This window comes from Limulus polyphemus, unplaced genomic scaffold (assembly GCF_000517525.1).
Source record: "Limulus polyphemus unplaced genomic scaffold, Limulus_polyphemus-2.1.2 Scaffold23, whole genome shotgun sequence".
Classification (NCBI taxonomy): domain Eukaryota; kingdom Metazoa; phylum Arthropoda; class Merostomata; order Xiphosura; family Limulidae; genus Limulus; species Limulus polyphemus.
In genome coordinates, this window is record NW_013665633.1 from 104,329 (window position 1) to 122,720 (window position 18,392).

Here is an 18,392-nt window from a genome sequence, read left to right on the forward strand (position 1 = left end):
TAGCTTGGTATGTTTGTAACATTGGGTCTATGTATTTTTCAAAGTCTTAGATGTAATTTGATTAATTTGTTAAAGCTTTATCCAGGGGCATACTTTTGTACCGTTTGTATATTTGTCAAGCATATGGTCAAGCAAATACAGACTTTTTTTTCTATGGGGTTAAGATATGGACTTTGTGGTGGCCATTCCATTCGTTGGAGATCTCCTGAACATTCTTGTTTGCCACATAAGATCAACATATTTTGGAGCGTTTTTGGGGTTATTATCTTCTTGAAATATTAAATTATGCCCACATAGCATGATGGAGACTAATGTACTGTGGTATTTATGCTGATATTATTTCATCAGTTTTGTAACAATGGGCAACACCATTCGTAGATAATGCGCCCCGAACCATCATAGAGCCTCCTGCATTTCTGAATTTTGACAAAAGGCACTCACATTGCAGCCTCCCATTAACCACGGCGAATATATATATGCTGGTTGGAACCGAATAGTTCAAATTTAGACTCGTCTGTCCAAAGTAACTCATGCCACTGTTTCAAAGATCGGGATACGTGTTCTTTCTCAGAAGCTAGTATTTGTGCACAGTAAGGGCTTTCTTTCTGTTACTTTTCCCCAAAGGCTACGTTCTTGAGACTATACTTTTTGAAACTTTATCTGTGACTTGTTAATACCATCAGCAAGTTTCTTTTTTTAAGTTTTCCAGAGAATTGATTTTTAAATATCTAACATCTCCTTCACTGAGTCTTTTTCTCCGTCTTCTGCCTTATCTGATATTATAAGACTGGTTTCCTTGTATCTGTCCTATTTAAGCACCACAGTACTTGGTGGACATCCGAGATCTTTTGCAATTTTTCTTAAACTCCAACCAGCATCGTCCAAATATTTGACTCTGACTCTGTCATAGTTTGTTAATTCTCTCTGTTTTTGGCATTTTAAAGGCAACGCCAGACTATATTAGCTGCACTAGACGATGTTTTTGCAAATCAAATCTTCTTCTATTTACCTACATGTACTGTCATGAAAAGCTCAGAATGGGAAGATATAAACTTTTTGTTGGTGACGATTGATACAGAAACTAAAGGCAATTATGTGAGTCAATGTTTTACCACTTTGTAATTAGATTATCGTTTGTTTTGAATTTCGCGCAAAGCCACACGAGAGCTATCTGCGCTAGCCGTCCCTCATTTAGCAGTGTAAGACTAGAGGGAAGGCAGCTAGTCATTACCACCCATTGCCAACTCTTGGGTTACTATTTTACCAACGAATAGTGAGATTGACCGTCACTTATAACGCTCCCATGGCTGAAAGGGCGAGCATGTTTGGTGTGATGGGGATTCGAACCCGCGACCTGGCCTGTATTTAGATTAGACAACTTGTAGAAAAACCTATTTTCACTAAGTTGAGATAATGTGTTGTTTTGATCTTAAATTTGTGAATTAATTAAATGTGTAGCATATTAAACTTGTGGATAAAATGAGAAAATTAATAATTTTCCTATTTTTGATGCTTTTTCGAATATTTTAAACTACAATAGTTTACAATATTTTCATATACACAACAAATCGAAACTACAGAACAAATAAGGTGTTCCAACAAATGTGCATATTACTATACGTGTAAACGTCGACCTTCAAGGAAACTAATCTGGTTGTTTTTTGAATTTCGCGCAAAGCTACGCGAGGGCTATTTGCGCTAGCCGTCCCTAATTTAGCAGTGTAAGACTAGAGGGAAGGCAGCTAGTCATCACCACCCACCGCCAACTGTTGGGCTACTCTTTTACCAACGAATAGTGGAATTGACCGTCACATTATAACGCCCCCACGGCTGAAAGGGCGAGCATATTTGGTGCGACGGGGATTCGAACCCACCACCCTCAGATTGCGAGTCGTGCGCCATATCCACCTGGCCATGCCGGGCCGAAACTAATCTGAAAGATATTACAGAAAACATGTTTAATTTCAATGAAGGTGCACCTAACATCGACTGTGGTGGTTTAAATGAAATATTGATATAGAGACATAATTATTCTGGTTTCGTCGAGATTCAATTATTCAATGATTTTCTTGTTTTCGTAGATGAGGTTCCCTGATGGGTCAGCGATATGTTTACGAATTTACAATACTAAAATTCGGAGTTTAATTCACACAGCACAGACAGAAAATTTTATACCTCAGCATTAAATTACAAGGAACACCGTAGATGAACAACAACAACAAAAAAGTATCTTCTTTCGTCATTCTGTAAGTTAGTCATCTCCACCTTAAAGACACGTTCCTTTCTCTTTCTCGCAATCCATTCCTGCAAAGTTTGGGCAACTCTGTCCACATAAGGCACGTACACCTTCAGTAATAAATCCAGTTAGATATACAAGTTAAGTGATGTGTTTTCTAAATTATTTCTTGAAGAGTTTATTCTCACTAAAACGTATACGAAGCTGATTAGTTCACAATAAATGTATCTTAATATACACTGTTCCTTGGGGAACAAAGAAATATAAAATTTTACAATTACGTCTTGATATTTTTACTCAGAGTTTGAATCAGGAGTAATGAGAATTGCTTTCTTTCTTATTTTTTTATTATCTAATTTCACATATTTGGATTTGACAATCAAAAGATCAAAACTTGAATTTAAATAGTTAAACGCGTGGATAGGTATATTTTAGGAAAGAAATAAAACTTTCTTTCCCGTACGCTGGAAGAAAGTAAATTACAACAGACCAATAACTAATATTCGTTCTCCGCTATTATCATCTTATGTGCTTCCAACAAGCCCGGCATGGCCAGGTGGTTAGGGCGTTCAACTCGCAATCTGAGGGTCGCGGGTTCGAATCCCTGTCCCACCAAACATGCTCGCCCTTTCAGCCGTGGGGGCGTTATAATGTGACGGTCAATCCCACTATTCGTTGGTAAAAGAGTAGCCCAAGAGTTGGCAGTGGGTGGTGATGACTAGCTGCCTTCCCTCTAGTCTTACACCGCTAAATTAGGGACGGCTAGCGCAGATAGCCCTCGTGTAGCTTTGCGCGAAATACAAAACAAACAAACACACACAAAAAAAGCTTTCATCATAGATAGCAGGTAACAAGAGAAGAAAGTGAAAGTTACAAATAACATTAGGTTTTTGAATAACACAATTTTGTACTCTTTGACTGTGTACACCACCATCATTGTTGATTTGTACGCTATGACACTGATAAAGCTTACTCGTACTGTTCCTACTAAGTGTTTCGGTATCAAAATAAAAGATGTACTCCTTCAATGTGACATTATGAGGTTCCATAGGGCTCATCCTTTAATCAACGTTAATGAAGATTTCTAATGGACATTTTTTTTTCTCCATTCCGTATATTATCGTTATTTAAGCGTACTATGACTTCCATTGTATTGGACCCATCAAAGACAGTGCACGTGGACAATACTTTTGGACAAGTGATAGTCCTTTGAAGCATCCACACTTAATTTGATTTGAATTACCGCAAAGAAACGCCCCCTGTACATTAAGGCCATACGTGCGTTATAAGAGTGATAAGTAAATTTCACAATTCATACAGACAAGAGTAGCCACGAAATGGCGCGGAGTCTGTTGACTCTGCCTCCCCTCTGGTCCTTCAACTCAAAATTAGAGGCGGCAATGTGCAAATAAGCCATTGTGTAGTTTTGTGCGAATATTCTAAAATAAACAAATGATTTACTACCAATTACAGAATTACACATTTTCCAGAATACTCCTAATTTTCCAATTTTTGTTTGTTTATTTATTGTAAAGTACAAAGCAACACAATGGACTATCTGTGCTGTGCCCACCACGAGTATCGAAACCCGATATTTAGCGGGTGATCCCGCAGGCTTTTTTAGAATTAAGTATGCTTCACTTTAAAATAACCAGTATGGTTTATGAAACTACATTTCACTCAGTTAGTATAAAGACCAATAATTTCGGTCTTTTCATTTGCCAAGTGGATATACGTGAAAGTCGCAATATTTTTCGAGTATTTGTAATTTATGTTCGTGTACATAGTAAACAGCTAGTATATTTTATGCTTCTTAAATAATAACCACTTTTCCAGTTTCCTGGCACCCTCTTGTGGCTCATTGGTAAGTCTGAAGGCTTATAACATTAAAAATCAGGTTTCGATACCCGTGGTGGGTAAAGCACAGATAGCCAATTATGTAGTTTTGTGCTTAAGAACAAATAAATAAACAAAAAACAGTCCCTTGGCGTGATTAGTTTTATCAGATGAAGTAGTAACAAATTAACATAAAATTCATTTTATCTGGCTAGTTTGTGCTAACATATGGTCTTCATTAGTGTATATTGTGATGTACTTTAGTTCCGCTTAACTTTCTTTTGTTCAGAAGTTTCTCATGAAAAATAAACTTTATCAACGAAAGCAGTAATTTTAGTGACATCGAACATATTTCTTCAGGTTTCTTTCGTTTTTTACTTTAGCCTTCAACAAATTCGGCGAAGTGGAAATTCTATAATTGTGTCTCAGGTTATATATAGGAGAAAAAAAATATGAAGTTAGATAGAATTTGACGCAACGAAAGTGTTTCAGCACGGAAAAAATATTAAATTATAATGATAAATGAAAGCTCAAGATCATGATTAGAGAAAGACACGTACACGAAAGAAAAGGGAACAAACATTTTTGTATCGGACCTGTTTTTTTGCTCGATTACCTTCAGCCTGTAGATTATGTTTCTTGCGCATGCTCCAAATGATAGGCTTTGTGCTACTTCCTCAAGTCCAACAAGTTCACCTTGTTTAAGTTTCGAAAATTGAACTATGTTGTCATCAAAAACAAGTTGACTAAGCTAGGATACGTAATCAAGTAAAACCTACATTTGTACAATAACATTATTTTATACATTGTGACTAAGAAATAATCAGCGTAATTGCATAATTAAGAACATTACGCATACAAACCTAAACAGTTTATTACACAGTCATAAGAATCAGTAAGTTTACTACGTGGTCATAACAGGAGAAGAGAGTTTTTGTTTGTTTGAAGTTAACCACAAAGCTACACAAAGGTCTATCTGTACTCTGCCCACCACGGGTATCGAAACCCGGCTTTCAGCGTTGTAAGTTCGCAGATATATCGCTGTGCCACTGGGGGGCGCAGAAGAGAGTAACAACATATTGGGGACTACTGAGAAATTTCGCAAGAGTGGTCAATATTTCGCTTGTTTTATTACAAATGTGTGACCACTTGACATTGAAGTAATTGCTACAGTTGCGCTTGGAAACTGGTGCAGAAAATAATTTATTATTTTTGAAGACCCGCCTGTACTTTATTTATCTTTGGTATGCATAATGCATCGGATATGAGGAGTACCTGATAATATCTCCGATACATACACTTATTCGTATACATCTGTGTAATCATAATTATTGTAAAGGCATAGTCTACCGATGCACATATCCCTATTCAGTCATGGAACTCCTCCGGGACAGCATATCTCCCGCTGAACAACAGCTTTCACGGTTGAACGGATATATTCTGTATGTTTGGGACCATTTACAAATTGTAGAGAACGATATTGAAAATCCTTTCGGGACCATTTATGAACTGCAGTGAAAGATACTGGAAATCGCGCACGTTATACTACGGTTCTGCATTAATTTTAATCACACTAAAGTAAAGCAGTATTGTTGAAGGTAATTATTGATTCGCTAAGTAAAATCATACACGTGTGAGAAATAAATAAATAAAGTATAAATAATTGGGACATCAAATAAAACTGCTTGTAGATTATGACTTACATTTCTGTTTGTGTGTACAAGTTAAGCTTTTGAAGGAGCTTTTATATCAATTCACAGTAAAACCATAGCACGGTTCCATCTAGTGTTCTACCTATTACACTATTGTTGATCCAGTAGCTTTGTCACTCTGTGGTAAGTCTACATGGTTATGACTCTAAAAATCGAGTTTCAATACCCGTGGTGGACAGAGCACAAATACTCCATCTTGTAACTTTATGCTTAACAACAACCCAACCAAACTTTGTTGTTCTAAACATGAAAGGCAATTATTTTACCATTGGAGTGAAAATAACGCACTCTACCGACGCCTTTAATTGTGATTTTACGGTCATAAAATCTAAAACGCAATTAGATTCGTTTCTGTATCTGTTATAACGCCATCTGTTGAAGAGAAATTAATCTACAAAAATCTAAGAGTAACTAAACTTTATTAGAAGTAATTGAGTGAAGTTTTATTAATTTGAGATAATGGAAAATGTACTGAGACCAGTGAAAAGCTAATGAGTTTGAACTTCATGATTTAAAGGAATATTCAGACAATATATGAACATTAACATTCTTACTGAAATTGTTCAGAGTGAATTCATGATATCATTAGACACTTACGTAGGAATACTATATAAGATACTGTATGTTCCAAGGGATATCGCTACTGACGTCATGTTTAACTTCTTTTCTTCTTCTTTTTTTTTTAACACACGTTGATCGAAATTTCAACTCCATATAAGTATTTGAGTTGACAACTTTGAGATCTGACAACATTTCACACTATTGAAATATTTAGACTGAAGTACGTTGTCGTAGTTTGAAAAATTCAAACATCCACTCACAACTTGTATATGTATTAACGAAAACTATATGAAGCACTATAAATACAGAACCAGTAGCGGATCTAAGATTTTGAAGAAGGGGGGGGGGGGTGCGGTCGCCTGGATGGGCGCCATATAATTTCAGCATGCATCATTTATATGATGTAGCCAGATGATACATCAAACTTAAATATAATATTATAAATTATTGGCCTGTAGCTAGGAGAGGTGGGAAATAAAATATTTTATTGAAATTATTTATTTTTAAAAGGGGCGCAAAAGTATGAAAAAGGGGGCTGACCTCCCGAATCCACTAGTGTACAGAACTAAATGAAATTCTTCCACTGTTCTAAGAAAATCGAAGGATCGATGAGAAACACAAAATATACTTTGTAATCAACGGCTATGCCGTTATTTGATGTTAATAATATATTTGGTTGATAATACTCTTAATTGAATGCCCCACCCCCAATGGCACAGCGGCATGTCTGCAGACTTACAAGGCTACAAACCGAGTTTCGATACCCGTGATGGCCAGAGCACAGTTAGCCCTTTGTGTAGCTTTGTGCTTAACTACAACCAACCAACAACAACTTAATTACATTTATATATTTACGGCTTCCTCGGGAATTTTATCCTACAAATAGTATAATAAGTGTTCATTTGAATTACAGAGTTATAATCAAAAATTTTCAAAGATAGAAATCGTGTTATATCTATGTCAGGACAAAGAATGCCTAATAATAAATTATAGTTTGTGTTAAAATATTGTGAATTTTATCCAGTTTAAAAATGTTGTTTGTCTTAACAATCCAAGCCTAATGAAAAATACATTCAATGATCAACAGATACGCAATTTTCTTATGCTATTGACACAAGAAAAGGCCCGGCATGGCCAGGTGGTTAGGGAGCTCGACTTGCAATCTGCGGGTCGCGGGTTCGAATCCCCGTCACACCAAGCGTGCTCGCCCTTTCAGCCGTGAGGGTGTTATAATGTGATGGTCAATCCCATTATTCGTTGGTAAAAGAGTAGCCCAAGAATTGGCGGTTGGTGGTGATGACTAGCTGCCTTCCCTCTAGTCTTACACTGCTAAATTAGGGACGGCTAGCGTAGCTTTGCGCAAAATTTAAAACAAACAAATAGACACAAGAAAAACAAATTGGTTAAGTTTTACTGGCAAAATATATATTTATTATTAGAGTTTATCGCTATTCCTCAGGGTCGTTAACTACACTAACAAGTACATATTTTGTTTGTAATGCTAGATCAGTTTGTTTTTCGTACTGATTTTCATTGTTGCAGCGGTTTCTATCAGCTGTTTAATTGTAAATGCTGTTGACGTAAACAACTATCATTATACTTCATTTTCAAATACGTTCGTATTATTGACCAATAAAGCAATTTTTGTTTTGGAAAATTTCGCAGACCAGCCGTAAATCCCAAACCTAATCAGTGTAATTTTTGGTAGATTTATGCTTTATTTTAGTGCATATTATAAATTTCATTACGTCCGTAAGCGGTAGGCTTCAGTGATAATTGATATTTTATGGCGGACATTTCAGTTTGATGAGCTCTTATGAATACATTGTTTGTAAGAGATTAGGTTATTAGCGATAAGTAAACGTATAAAGTAGTGTTTGAAATGAATAAGAAATAACTTTTCTGATATTTTGTATAAGAATGAATATATAATTTCTCTTTCAGTTTTCATTTTTTCTTTTGCATTTAACTTTTGCTACAGTAGAATGTGACTTGAATTTAATTAGTAAAGTCATTAGAATTTGTTGTGTTGGGAAGAATTGCTACCATTAACAATATATTTTGTTGTAACGCTAAATTAAAGCTAAAATATTCAATATTTTAGATTTAAAAGTATTCAGTTGGTTTTCTTAGAATTACGTATAAAAGGCTAGAGAGAAACGATTTTATGAACAAATATAACTCAAATAAATAGTCTTCTCTAAAGTGTACGTTACTTGTAACAAAATGTTATTCGTTTGTAAAGCATGGAAGAAGTATTTTAAGTACAGTTCTTTGAATATTTTCAATTGTTTTAGTAAACTTGTGATTCATAAAGACTTACAAATTGAAATAATAGTAAAATGGGTCGTTAATTCGTTAAATTTCTTCTCTGTCTGTTTCATTTCACCAATATCTTATTTTAACAAGAAGAGGATAAAAGTTCTAAAATCAACTTTAAAAGTATTTTGATGGTTGGAAAGTTTTGGATGGAACTCATTTTGAAGAAAGTCAATGTTATAATTCATTTTCAGGCACATTGTGCTACTGTATATTAACAGTAAGAAAACAAAACGACATTTTTTTGACACAATGAAAGATAAATTATTTTCTTAGTTGTTTCAGCCGACTAGTAACGAGTCCTGATGATGGTGGATGACCGTGTTACTGAAACTAGTCTGCGTAAACAACTAATAAAGAAAATCATTCATTGTGCCAAAAAACGTCGTTTTTTCTTACTCTTAATATAAATTCAAGGTTATCTAAATAAAAGTGAAGAAAGAGATACATTTAATTAGTCGTGAAATGCTAAAAAAAATAGAGGTACTGAGCTGGGTGAAGTGTTCCGGTACTAGTACCGCCTTAAAATATATGTCCCGGTGAGTACCAGCATTCATTTAATTATTGTGTACGTTAATATGTTCCGGTACTAGTACCACCTTAAAATATATGTCCCGGTGAGTACCAGCATTCATTTAATTATTGTGTACGTTAATATGTTCCGGTACTAGTACCACCTTAAAATATATGTCCCGGTGAGTACCAACATTCATTTAATTATTGTGTACGTTAATATATTTCCACTTGATTTGGATAACCATTTTAAGACTGATATCACAAGCTCTAGATGTCATTTATTGTTACATATTAAGATTTTGAACGACAAAATGAGTGTTACTATACCTGCCTTCATTTTTTAACATTGACAGGTATTATTAACACGACCACCCGTCGCTTGGACCGGGAAAGCCAATCAGAGCATGTGCTTGAGGTAGGCATTGTTTTGCATAATCATGATAGCTTTGAACTTATATGGGCACGTGATTTATTCCATATTAGACGTACAGTTCAGTGTAGCGCTTAAGGTTGTAAGGATACGAATCTGAAATCGTTCAGCAACTATGGATAACTATGCATGAAACGTTGGAAATAGATATTGGAAAGTAATGAATCGCGAGTTTTAACATGTTAGAATATAAAATTAGAAAACACTTTGATTCGGTTAAAGATAAAATATTTGAAATGAAAACCAGCTCAGCATTGAACGAAATATATTTTTACCGAACGAAAGTGTTAAATTATTTTTGCTTTCAGAACATCATTTTATAAATAATTAAGATATTTCAGTAGTTCGAACAAGTGACTGATGTGGAAACTTGTGGAAAAAAATCCTATACTATATTTTTTGTTGAAACTAACCATGACTAAAATAAGCTAACCAGCAAACTGTGGTGAATATTATATGAATATAATGACACTGTAATTACATATTAAAATACAATTGTGCACCTAAGTAGAATACAATTACACACGTACTGAGAAAATGAAATGTCTTCTTTATGCATTTCAGGATATTGTAACTAATTTTGCTAATAATAAGAACTCATTCCCAATTATTCAGAAGCAAACTGTTTCCATGCTTAATTATGATAAAATGATAATATTCATTCGTAATAGTCTTGGATTAGGGGCATGGCTGATAGTAATTAGGGCGAGTAGGAGCTGAAGTTATCCCAAAATGTACCCTAGCCCTCCCCTACAGCATCCGCGCCCAACTATCAATGCTCAGTGTTAAAGCTTGTTCATTTCCTAAACAAGGCAGTATGTGCCCAGCAGATGTAGAGTGCAGGTTTCTCAATTTGTTCTCTAACCGATCTCTTTCCCCCCCCTTCCTCCAACTGGGAAGAGGCTAGCACCGCCTCTGGTTATTAGCATATGAAATATGTACCACAAAGTCAACGGGGAAAATAAAAATAAAGCTTCTTTTGTTTTTGAAATTGTTTTTTATGACCATGTCAGTATCCACCCTGTGAATTTTAGATTCCAACTCAAAAATAAGCTATATTAATGACTTTACTTACACTGTTAACGACTTAGTTTTCGAAGAAAGTACAAAAGAAATAAGCATTAATACAAACTCATGTTACAATTGTAGAGAAAGATGATAATTGGATATCAAGTCACTTTTTATGTCAATTACTTATACGATAACAAAGTATATTGTCTGTTTTGCTCAAAGCTGTTAAGTAAAATAATTTCTTGTGTTCTTTAGTGTAACTTTTAATGAGGCCTATCCCTTTAAACACTTCTTACTTTAACTTCATAACCTATTTGTTCGAGGCAACCACGTAAAACAAATAAAATCACGTTAGATGGTTGATCTTTGATATTGTTAAATTTACTTTTGTCAACATCCTTCAGGGCTATGTGTGTACTAAATTGATAGGCCGACCAAGGAACGTTCGTGAACCAACCTGATTACAAATACCGAACTTATATAACACGTGTACACGTTTCATTTACCAATTTTATTGAACTACAAAACAAACAAGAAGAACTAATTGCTGTTGCAATGTAAATAGAACTTATTTTTTGATATACATGTTTTGCAGCTGTTATGCATGGGTAAATACTTGATACTTATTCGACACCGGGCATTCGATCAACTTTCTCTAGTCCTGCTCTCGGCCTTTTGATTTGATTTTTTAGTGATGAGTTGAAATGTTAAAGACTTTTAACAGCTGTTTATTACCTTATATATATATATATATATATAATTTGGCAGGGGAAAAAAATCGCTTGTGTTTATAAAATCCTCCAATTTTGCCTTTCCCTGAAGACTGCACTTCATGTGTTGTGGCTAGTTAATAATAATTCTTCAGAAAATAATAATCTTTTCTATAGGCCTATTTAACTCTATTCGAAATTACTATTCTTTGCCTACTTTATGCGCATGTTTCTTCATTAAAGGCAGGTGTTTCAAACTAGTCGCACGCAACTTAATGAACTCGCTGAAAGTTACGCAAGTTTTACAGGAAAAGAAAATAATAATAATAATAAAGAAATCTGTAAAGTAATATTTGGCAATGATAAAAATAATAACTTAGTCGTGTTTTTAATCTCTTGGTTCTGTGTTTATTGAGCAAACTTTTAACTCGTCTTGGAGTCGTCTTCAGGTTAATTAATAAGTTATAAAACATTAAAAAATATAGAGGTGAATTCATGTAACTAATGTGTTTATAAGAAGATAATATATCACGTTATTACAAACATTAGCGAGTTACAACATGCTTTAGCTATGTTAGTCTTAGTGTATAGAACAACATAGTTGGCGATGCATGACATTTAGTTAATATATATGTGATATACCGTTAAGACTGTTGTGATTTAAATCACATTGTTCTTTACTGGTCCAGTGTGCATTTTCTACAATAGGAGTGCATAATAGCATTTCAACTATAACTTGTTTGTTGTATGCCCCTACCAGGGAAGAACCCCAAATATGAGCGTTGTAAGCCCGTAAACTTACTGTTGACCCACCAAGGGAGGGAGGGAATCGAAATTAATTAGAACTATGGGATTGTTAGTGAAGGATTAGTGTGTAGTGAGGAGATCCTTCCCACAGGAAAATACTGTCCCAAGGTCTAACAGGTTCTTGCTAACACCACTGGTTGGGATTAAAGCTATAATCTGTGAATGCCCTGATTGACAGTTAATGTAAATTTATACTGTCTACATTAAACAGGTATTAGTACGAGTTAATGTAGATATTCCTGTAGTTTAATGCATAGGTCTTCAATTTGTGATAAAAAATAGAGGGAACTCTCATATTGTTATTTTAAGAGAAGGTGCTGATTATTAAGTACACTCAGAACTGTCATTTCTCAATTTGTAAAAATATTTAGAGTAAAACTTGTATCTGTTAGAGTCTTTTATTAAATAATCTTGTTATTGTTATTATATTACCTACATATTCATAACATTAATGGTATTTATTCTACCAGGAACTTTTAACATAACATAATGTTTAGGGACAACAAGGGATATATTGGTCCATCTCGGCTGTTCCATCCACTAAACTAAACTAAAACTATTAAATAAGTAAATAAATTTTTTTTAAAGTCAGCCCTTATCATTCATATAGTTATCAAGCTTTCTCTTAAGCTCACTTAAATTTACTGCTTCCACAACATCTGAAGGCAATTCATTCCAGAGTCCAACCACCCTGTTAGAAAAATAAAACTATCTTAGCTGAAGATGTCCCCTACCTTGCCAAAATTTATAATTCTGTCTCCTAATTCTACTATTCTCGCCATTAAGTATGAAAAAATAGGATGCATGAACACTATCAATTCCGTTTAAAATCTGAAATATCTCAGTCAGGTCCCCTTTAGCTCTTCTTTTTTCAAGAGAAAACAATTTCAGAGATCTTAACATCTCCTCATATAACAACCCCCATCCCAAGCACCATTCTAGTAGCCCTTTTCTGAACCCTTTCCAACAATTCAGTGTCCTTCCTAAGATAAGGAGCCCAGGACTGAACATAGTACTCCAAATGTGGCCTAACCAGTGATCTATGCAATGAAATTATAACCTCTTTAGACTTGTATTCAATGTTTTTGTGGATACGACCTAAAATCCTATTTGCCCGACCAATAGCAACAGCACACTGCTTGGATGGCCTAAGAAATTGATCATGAAACCATTACACCAAGACCTCTTTCTTACATTACACTGTTAAGGTTATTCCTATCCAAATTATAATTATAATTCAAATTAAAATAATCAACATGCATTATCTTGCATTTCTTATAATTAAAATCCATTTGCCATTTATTTGCCCAACTCACTAAATGATTTAAATTCTTTTGTAAAGCAGCAGAATCCTCTTCACAGCTAGCAAAATCCAAGACTTTAATATCATTAGCAAATTTAAGTAATTTATCGACCATTCCTTCATCTATGTCGTTGATGTAAATCAAACAGAGAAAAGGTTCTAAGACTGAGCCTTGAAGTAAATCGCTTGTGAATTAATCCACTTTAACTGGACTCCATTTATAACAACCCTCTCCTTTATTCCATCCAACTACTCTTCTAACCAATTAGCTACCTTATCCCCCACACGTATAGAGAGTTTTTTTTTTTACAAGCCTTTTTTTTGTGCGGCACCTTTTCAGATGCTTTCTGGAAATCCAAACACACCAACTCTACACCCTTACTCTCATCTACATAAAAAGTATCCTTTTTCAAAGAATGTCAAAAGATTTGTAAAACAAAATTTCCCCTACTGAAACCATTTTGACTAATAGAATTCTAAATTTTGTTAAATGAATATAATGTAGTTACTTTAAAACGATCTTTGGAATAAAGTTTCTTACATGTTTGTTAACTTGTTAATAGGTTTTTGGTTTCATCTGTTTTAGTGTCATGGCAAACTACTAATTCCGACAAGGTATCTTACTTCCGCTCACATACATAACTATTCTCATTCAATGCTGCCCTCTATTTTCCAAAGCTTTTTCGCATGCCAAAAACCTTTCACTCCTTCATACCTCTGACTCCACATGATTTAACTAATTCACGCATGCAAATCATCATGCGACAAACCTTCATCAATATATGTGTCCCCCTCCCACACACACACACACGTGACTCATGTGACTCTATGTTATTCTATTTGGCAGTGCTGTGTTCTGAGATTTTATTTATTTTATTTCGAACTTTGAATTTTTGTAGCGTTTATTTTTTCAGTTTCCTTTTTTTTTTCAAATAAGCTCATTTACTGGTGGTATTATTTCATTTCAACACAGTTATGGAACTCATCATTTTTCCGTGCTTTTCATTCTTTACCAACACAGTTGTGTTTGTTTACATTTGCATTGTGAATTCTGAAGTGCATGTTTCCACGTTGGAGGTTGTACCTTCTACCAGCACATATACTCAGGCTTAAGGTGTGTATGTGGGGGGAACTCAACTTTGGAATTATCGGCAATTATCAGTCTAGATATTGTTCGTTATTTGAGTCAACCTTTTTCTCCTGATGTTGCCCAACTTTCTCCTGAACAAGCCGACCCTGTTTGGTGCGATGAAGAATTTGACAGCCTTTTTCCTCCGCCTGAATTTGCTGTGTCTCCCAAAGTTCTTACTATGGGTTCTGTTAGGCCTAATACGGCTTTTTGGACATGATATCCCAGGTATTTTCTGTTTTATTCCTCTCCCCGGTTTCCTATAATCCTCTACCTTCCTTATTACGTGATAATCCTTCTTCTCAGTATTTTGTGGTTACCCCTTCTCCTGATATTGCGGTTCATGCTGAGCGTTTTTATCTCAGTTATGTGACGGTGCTGGCATTCCTCGCCCAATGCAGGCTTAGGATCAGTTTGCTTTAGCCTACCATCAGGCCGGTTTTGCGTTCCTTGATTCTCAGTAACTGGAATCCATTTTAACTGTTTCAGAGGCAGACCCTGATTGTACTGTTCTTTTGTACCATACCCAATTTTCTCGCTTTCGTCTTACCCTCACGTCTATTTTATGGTACTTGTCCACCATACACCTTCTTTCCGATGCAATCCATTGAAGTCCTAAGGGTTTTGGGGTGATAAATTTGCTCTAATTACATCGTTGTTGACATATTTCTCGACTTCAACTCTTTTTTTTACACACGTGGTTCCTCTGTTGTTGGGATTTTTGGGGGAGAGACGCAATTTTGTCTCACATTCATTTGCCATCTCCTTATCTTTGGTTCGTACACCTCACCCCTTTTCTCCATTGGTTGGTGTTTGGAGATCTTTCAGCGACTTTGGAATCCCGAGTGGAATCTGTGAGATAGCAATCGAATCTTTCCTCGTTGGTTGATTGTTTGTCTCGAATGGAGCCTGGACCATCCCCTAATTCTGTTCTCCATTATAATCCTCTCCAACTCTTACCTGTTCCTCCCATATGGGGGTTCTTCTTCTCGTCGTTTTATTCAGTGCTGAGTGTCACATCACCAACAGTCTCGGTGACTACCCTGTAGGTTTCAGTCCAGTGGGGTCTTGTTTATGCCAGTTTGTTCATTGGTGGCGTGATTTCGCCATGGATCCATGGGTTCTTCAGGTTTTATCTGAGGGACTTGTCATCAATTTCCGCTTTTTTTCTCCATTGTCTCAGATACCCATTTCCTTTCTGTTCCCTCGGGATCCTACTACATGTCAGTACCTCTCTCAAAATGCCATCGAACCTGTGGTTTACCCTTCCTGGCTGCTTGTTGTCCCAAAAAAAACTGGAGACTGGAGGCAGTGATCGATCTGTCACGCCTCAATCACTTAATGGTTCTACCTCATTTTACCATGGAGTCGTTTCTCACTCTCAGGTGGGAGTTTTCTCCAGATTTATGAATGACCAAGGTCGACGTATCGAATGCTTATCTCCATATTCCCATATCACAGCAGTCGAGATGCTACCTTTGGTTTGTTCATCAAGGTGTGGTTTATCAATTTTGTGCTCTTCCTTTCGGGCTTGCAACAGCACTGTATGTCTTTTGTTGGGTGGTCAGGGCTTTTGTCGAACTTATTCACTTGAGGGTTGTGCTTCCACCATTGCATGAACGAATGGCTTCTGTTGGCTCATTCCAAACTGGAGTCCACCAAACACACTCGTCTGCTTCTTTTGGAGGCAGCTCAGGTCGATTGGTTGATGAAGTTGGAGAAATCCTTCCTTACTCTTACCCAATATGTTATCCATTTGAGTGTTTTGTTCAACATTCATCTCAGTTTGGCCCAACCTTCTCCTCTTTGACTCCATCCGATGGAGCTGGCAGTCATCAATGCCCTTACTGCTCGTGAGGTTCTATCTCTTTTGGGGATGTGACCCTCTATGGTGGCACTTATTCCCATGGGTTGTGCTCATATGAGATCCCAGATCCCTTCAATGGACTCTTCATGATCAATGTATCCTCCTATCTGATTCCTCCCCAGGGCAATTTCTATCATCCATTCCACTCCATGTTTGCCCCTATTGGCCAGTCCAGTTGTGGTTTCCACAGCTGTTCCAGACCCAATTTGCTCCACCATTGCCTGTTACCAGCACTCCTTCCATTCTATGGCTGCCTCAGGCCCAGGTAGTTCATCCTGCCATTCCTACCCTTTGTCTTCTTTGTCTGGTTTTTATCAGGTCCTTGGAGAGGAACCCCAGTTTATCACGATGTGTAGCTTCTTTGTTGACACATTTAGTTTGACCTTCTTCCATGGAGGTTTATCAACATAAATGGAACGTTTTCTGTCATTTGGTCTTTGGGTCATGGGTTCTCCCTTGCTTGTCCCACTGTTCCTCTAACCATAGATTGCCTTATTTGGTTATTTGATCAGAAGTCTTCAGTCTCCTCAATCACAGGTTATTGGGCAGGTTTATCCTATACTTTTCGTTTTCCCTGTACCATAAAGTTTTAACCTCCCATACCTTGTCACTCTTGTTATGTTCTTTCTGAATTAGTTCCTCTCCACGGCATGTGGATCTTCCGGATTGGGTTCTCAATGTGGTGCTTAACTGCCTTCGTGGCCCAGCATGGCCAGGTGGTTAGGGCGCTCGACTCGCAATCCGAGGGTCGTGGGTTCGAATCCCCATCCCACAAAACATGCTCGCCCTTTCAGCCATGGGGGCATTATAATGTAATGGTTAATCACACTATTCATTGTAAAAGAGTAGCTCAAGAGTTGGCGATGGGTGGTGATGACTGGCTGCTTTCCCTCTAGTCTTTCACAGCTAAATTCGAGACAGCTAGTGCAGATAGCCCTCATGTAGCTTTGCACGAAATCAAGAAAAACAAACCAAACCACTGCCTTACTTTACCTCTGTTTGAACCTTTGTCTTCTTGTTCTATGTTTAATTTATCCCTTAAGGCACATTTCCTCCTCCTTCTGTCCTGTTGACATCGTTGGTCTGAGTTGTTTGCCACTGATGTTTCATGTACTCTGTATCCTTATTCTTATCTTCTTTACCTGGATTGATCTTTACTTCCCAAGACTTTGGCGGCTCGAGAGGATAGTTCCTCCATCTCTCAGATTTCTCTTCCTTCCATTTCCAAACTCTATCCTAGGTCTGTTCCGAATAGACTTCTATGTCCCGTTTGTGCTCTTCATTATTATATCACCCACACAACTTCCTTCTTTCATAACCATTCCCGTCTATTCAACCCTTGGCAACTATTCCCTGTTTGTGATATCTCTCCTTTTATCTTTTCCAATTGGGTTTAGCTTTTAATTCAATTGACTTATTTGTTTTGCCTCCTTTTTCTCCTCAATCACCATGGGTGTCTTCCCATCAGAGCAATCGAGTGCATTACTCCAGTGCTGTGGGTCACAGTTGGTGCACTTGGTAGTTGCTCCACTTCTTCTTGCGCTACCCCTCAATATCTTTATGTCGAGGATGTTACTGCATTTGAGGTGGTACAGGTCTGTTTGATTTGAGTGGGATATCTATGTATTTTTTCTGCTCACATGTGTCATATGTAAACTTGAGTTGAAGATGATATGATCCTCTTTCCTATCCCGCATGGATGCTGGTTCCCGGTGGTCGAGTTTTGGATGCAGTTAACTTGCCGTGTACGGTCCTAGCCACTCTACACCTTGGAGCACATACCTTCTTTTGCCACATTGGGATGTGCTCCTCAGATTTGTCCACCCGGATCAGTCTCACCTTTTCCACATCTGGGCAAAGAGTATACCTGGTCTCCTGCGTATCATCTTCTTATTATGGGGTTCCCTCATAGGGGTGTCTTTCAGACACTTTCAAAGGATGATTCTACTTTCTCC

General features: G+C 36.7%; 1 protein-coding gene across 4 annotated transcripts in view; it reads left to right on the top strand.

The window, feature by feature from the left end:
* LOC106458452 (fat-like cadherin-related tumor suppressor homolog) overlaps nucleotides 1–18,392 on the top strand; it is a 171,380-nt gene that overhangs the window by 91,331 nt on the left and 61,657 nt on the right. For all 4 annotated transcript variants that reach the window (XM_022384954.1, XM_022384974.1, XM_022384960.1 and 1 more), the window contains exon 3: nucleotides 9,534–9,595. In XM_022384954.1, the coding sequence (XP_022240662.1) occupies nucleotides 9,534–9,595 (62 nt within the window). The remainder of the gene's footprint in view (nucleotides 1–9,533; nucleotides 9,596–18,392) is intronic.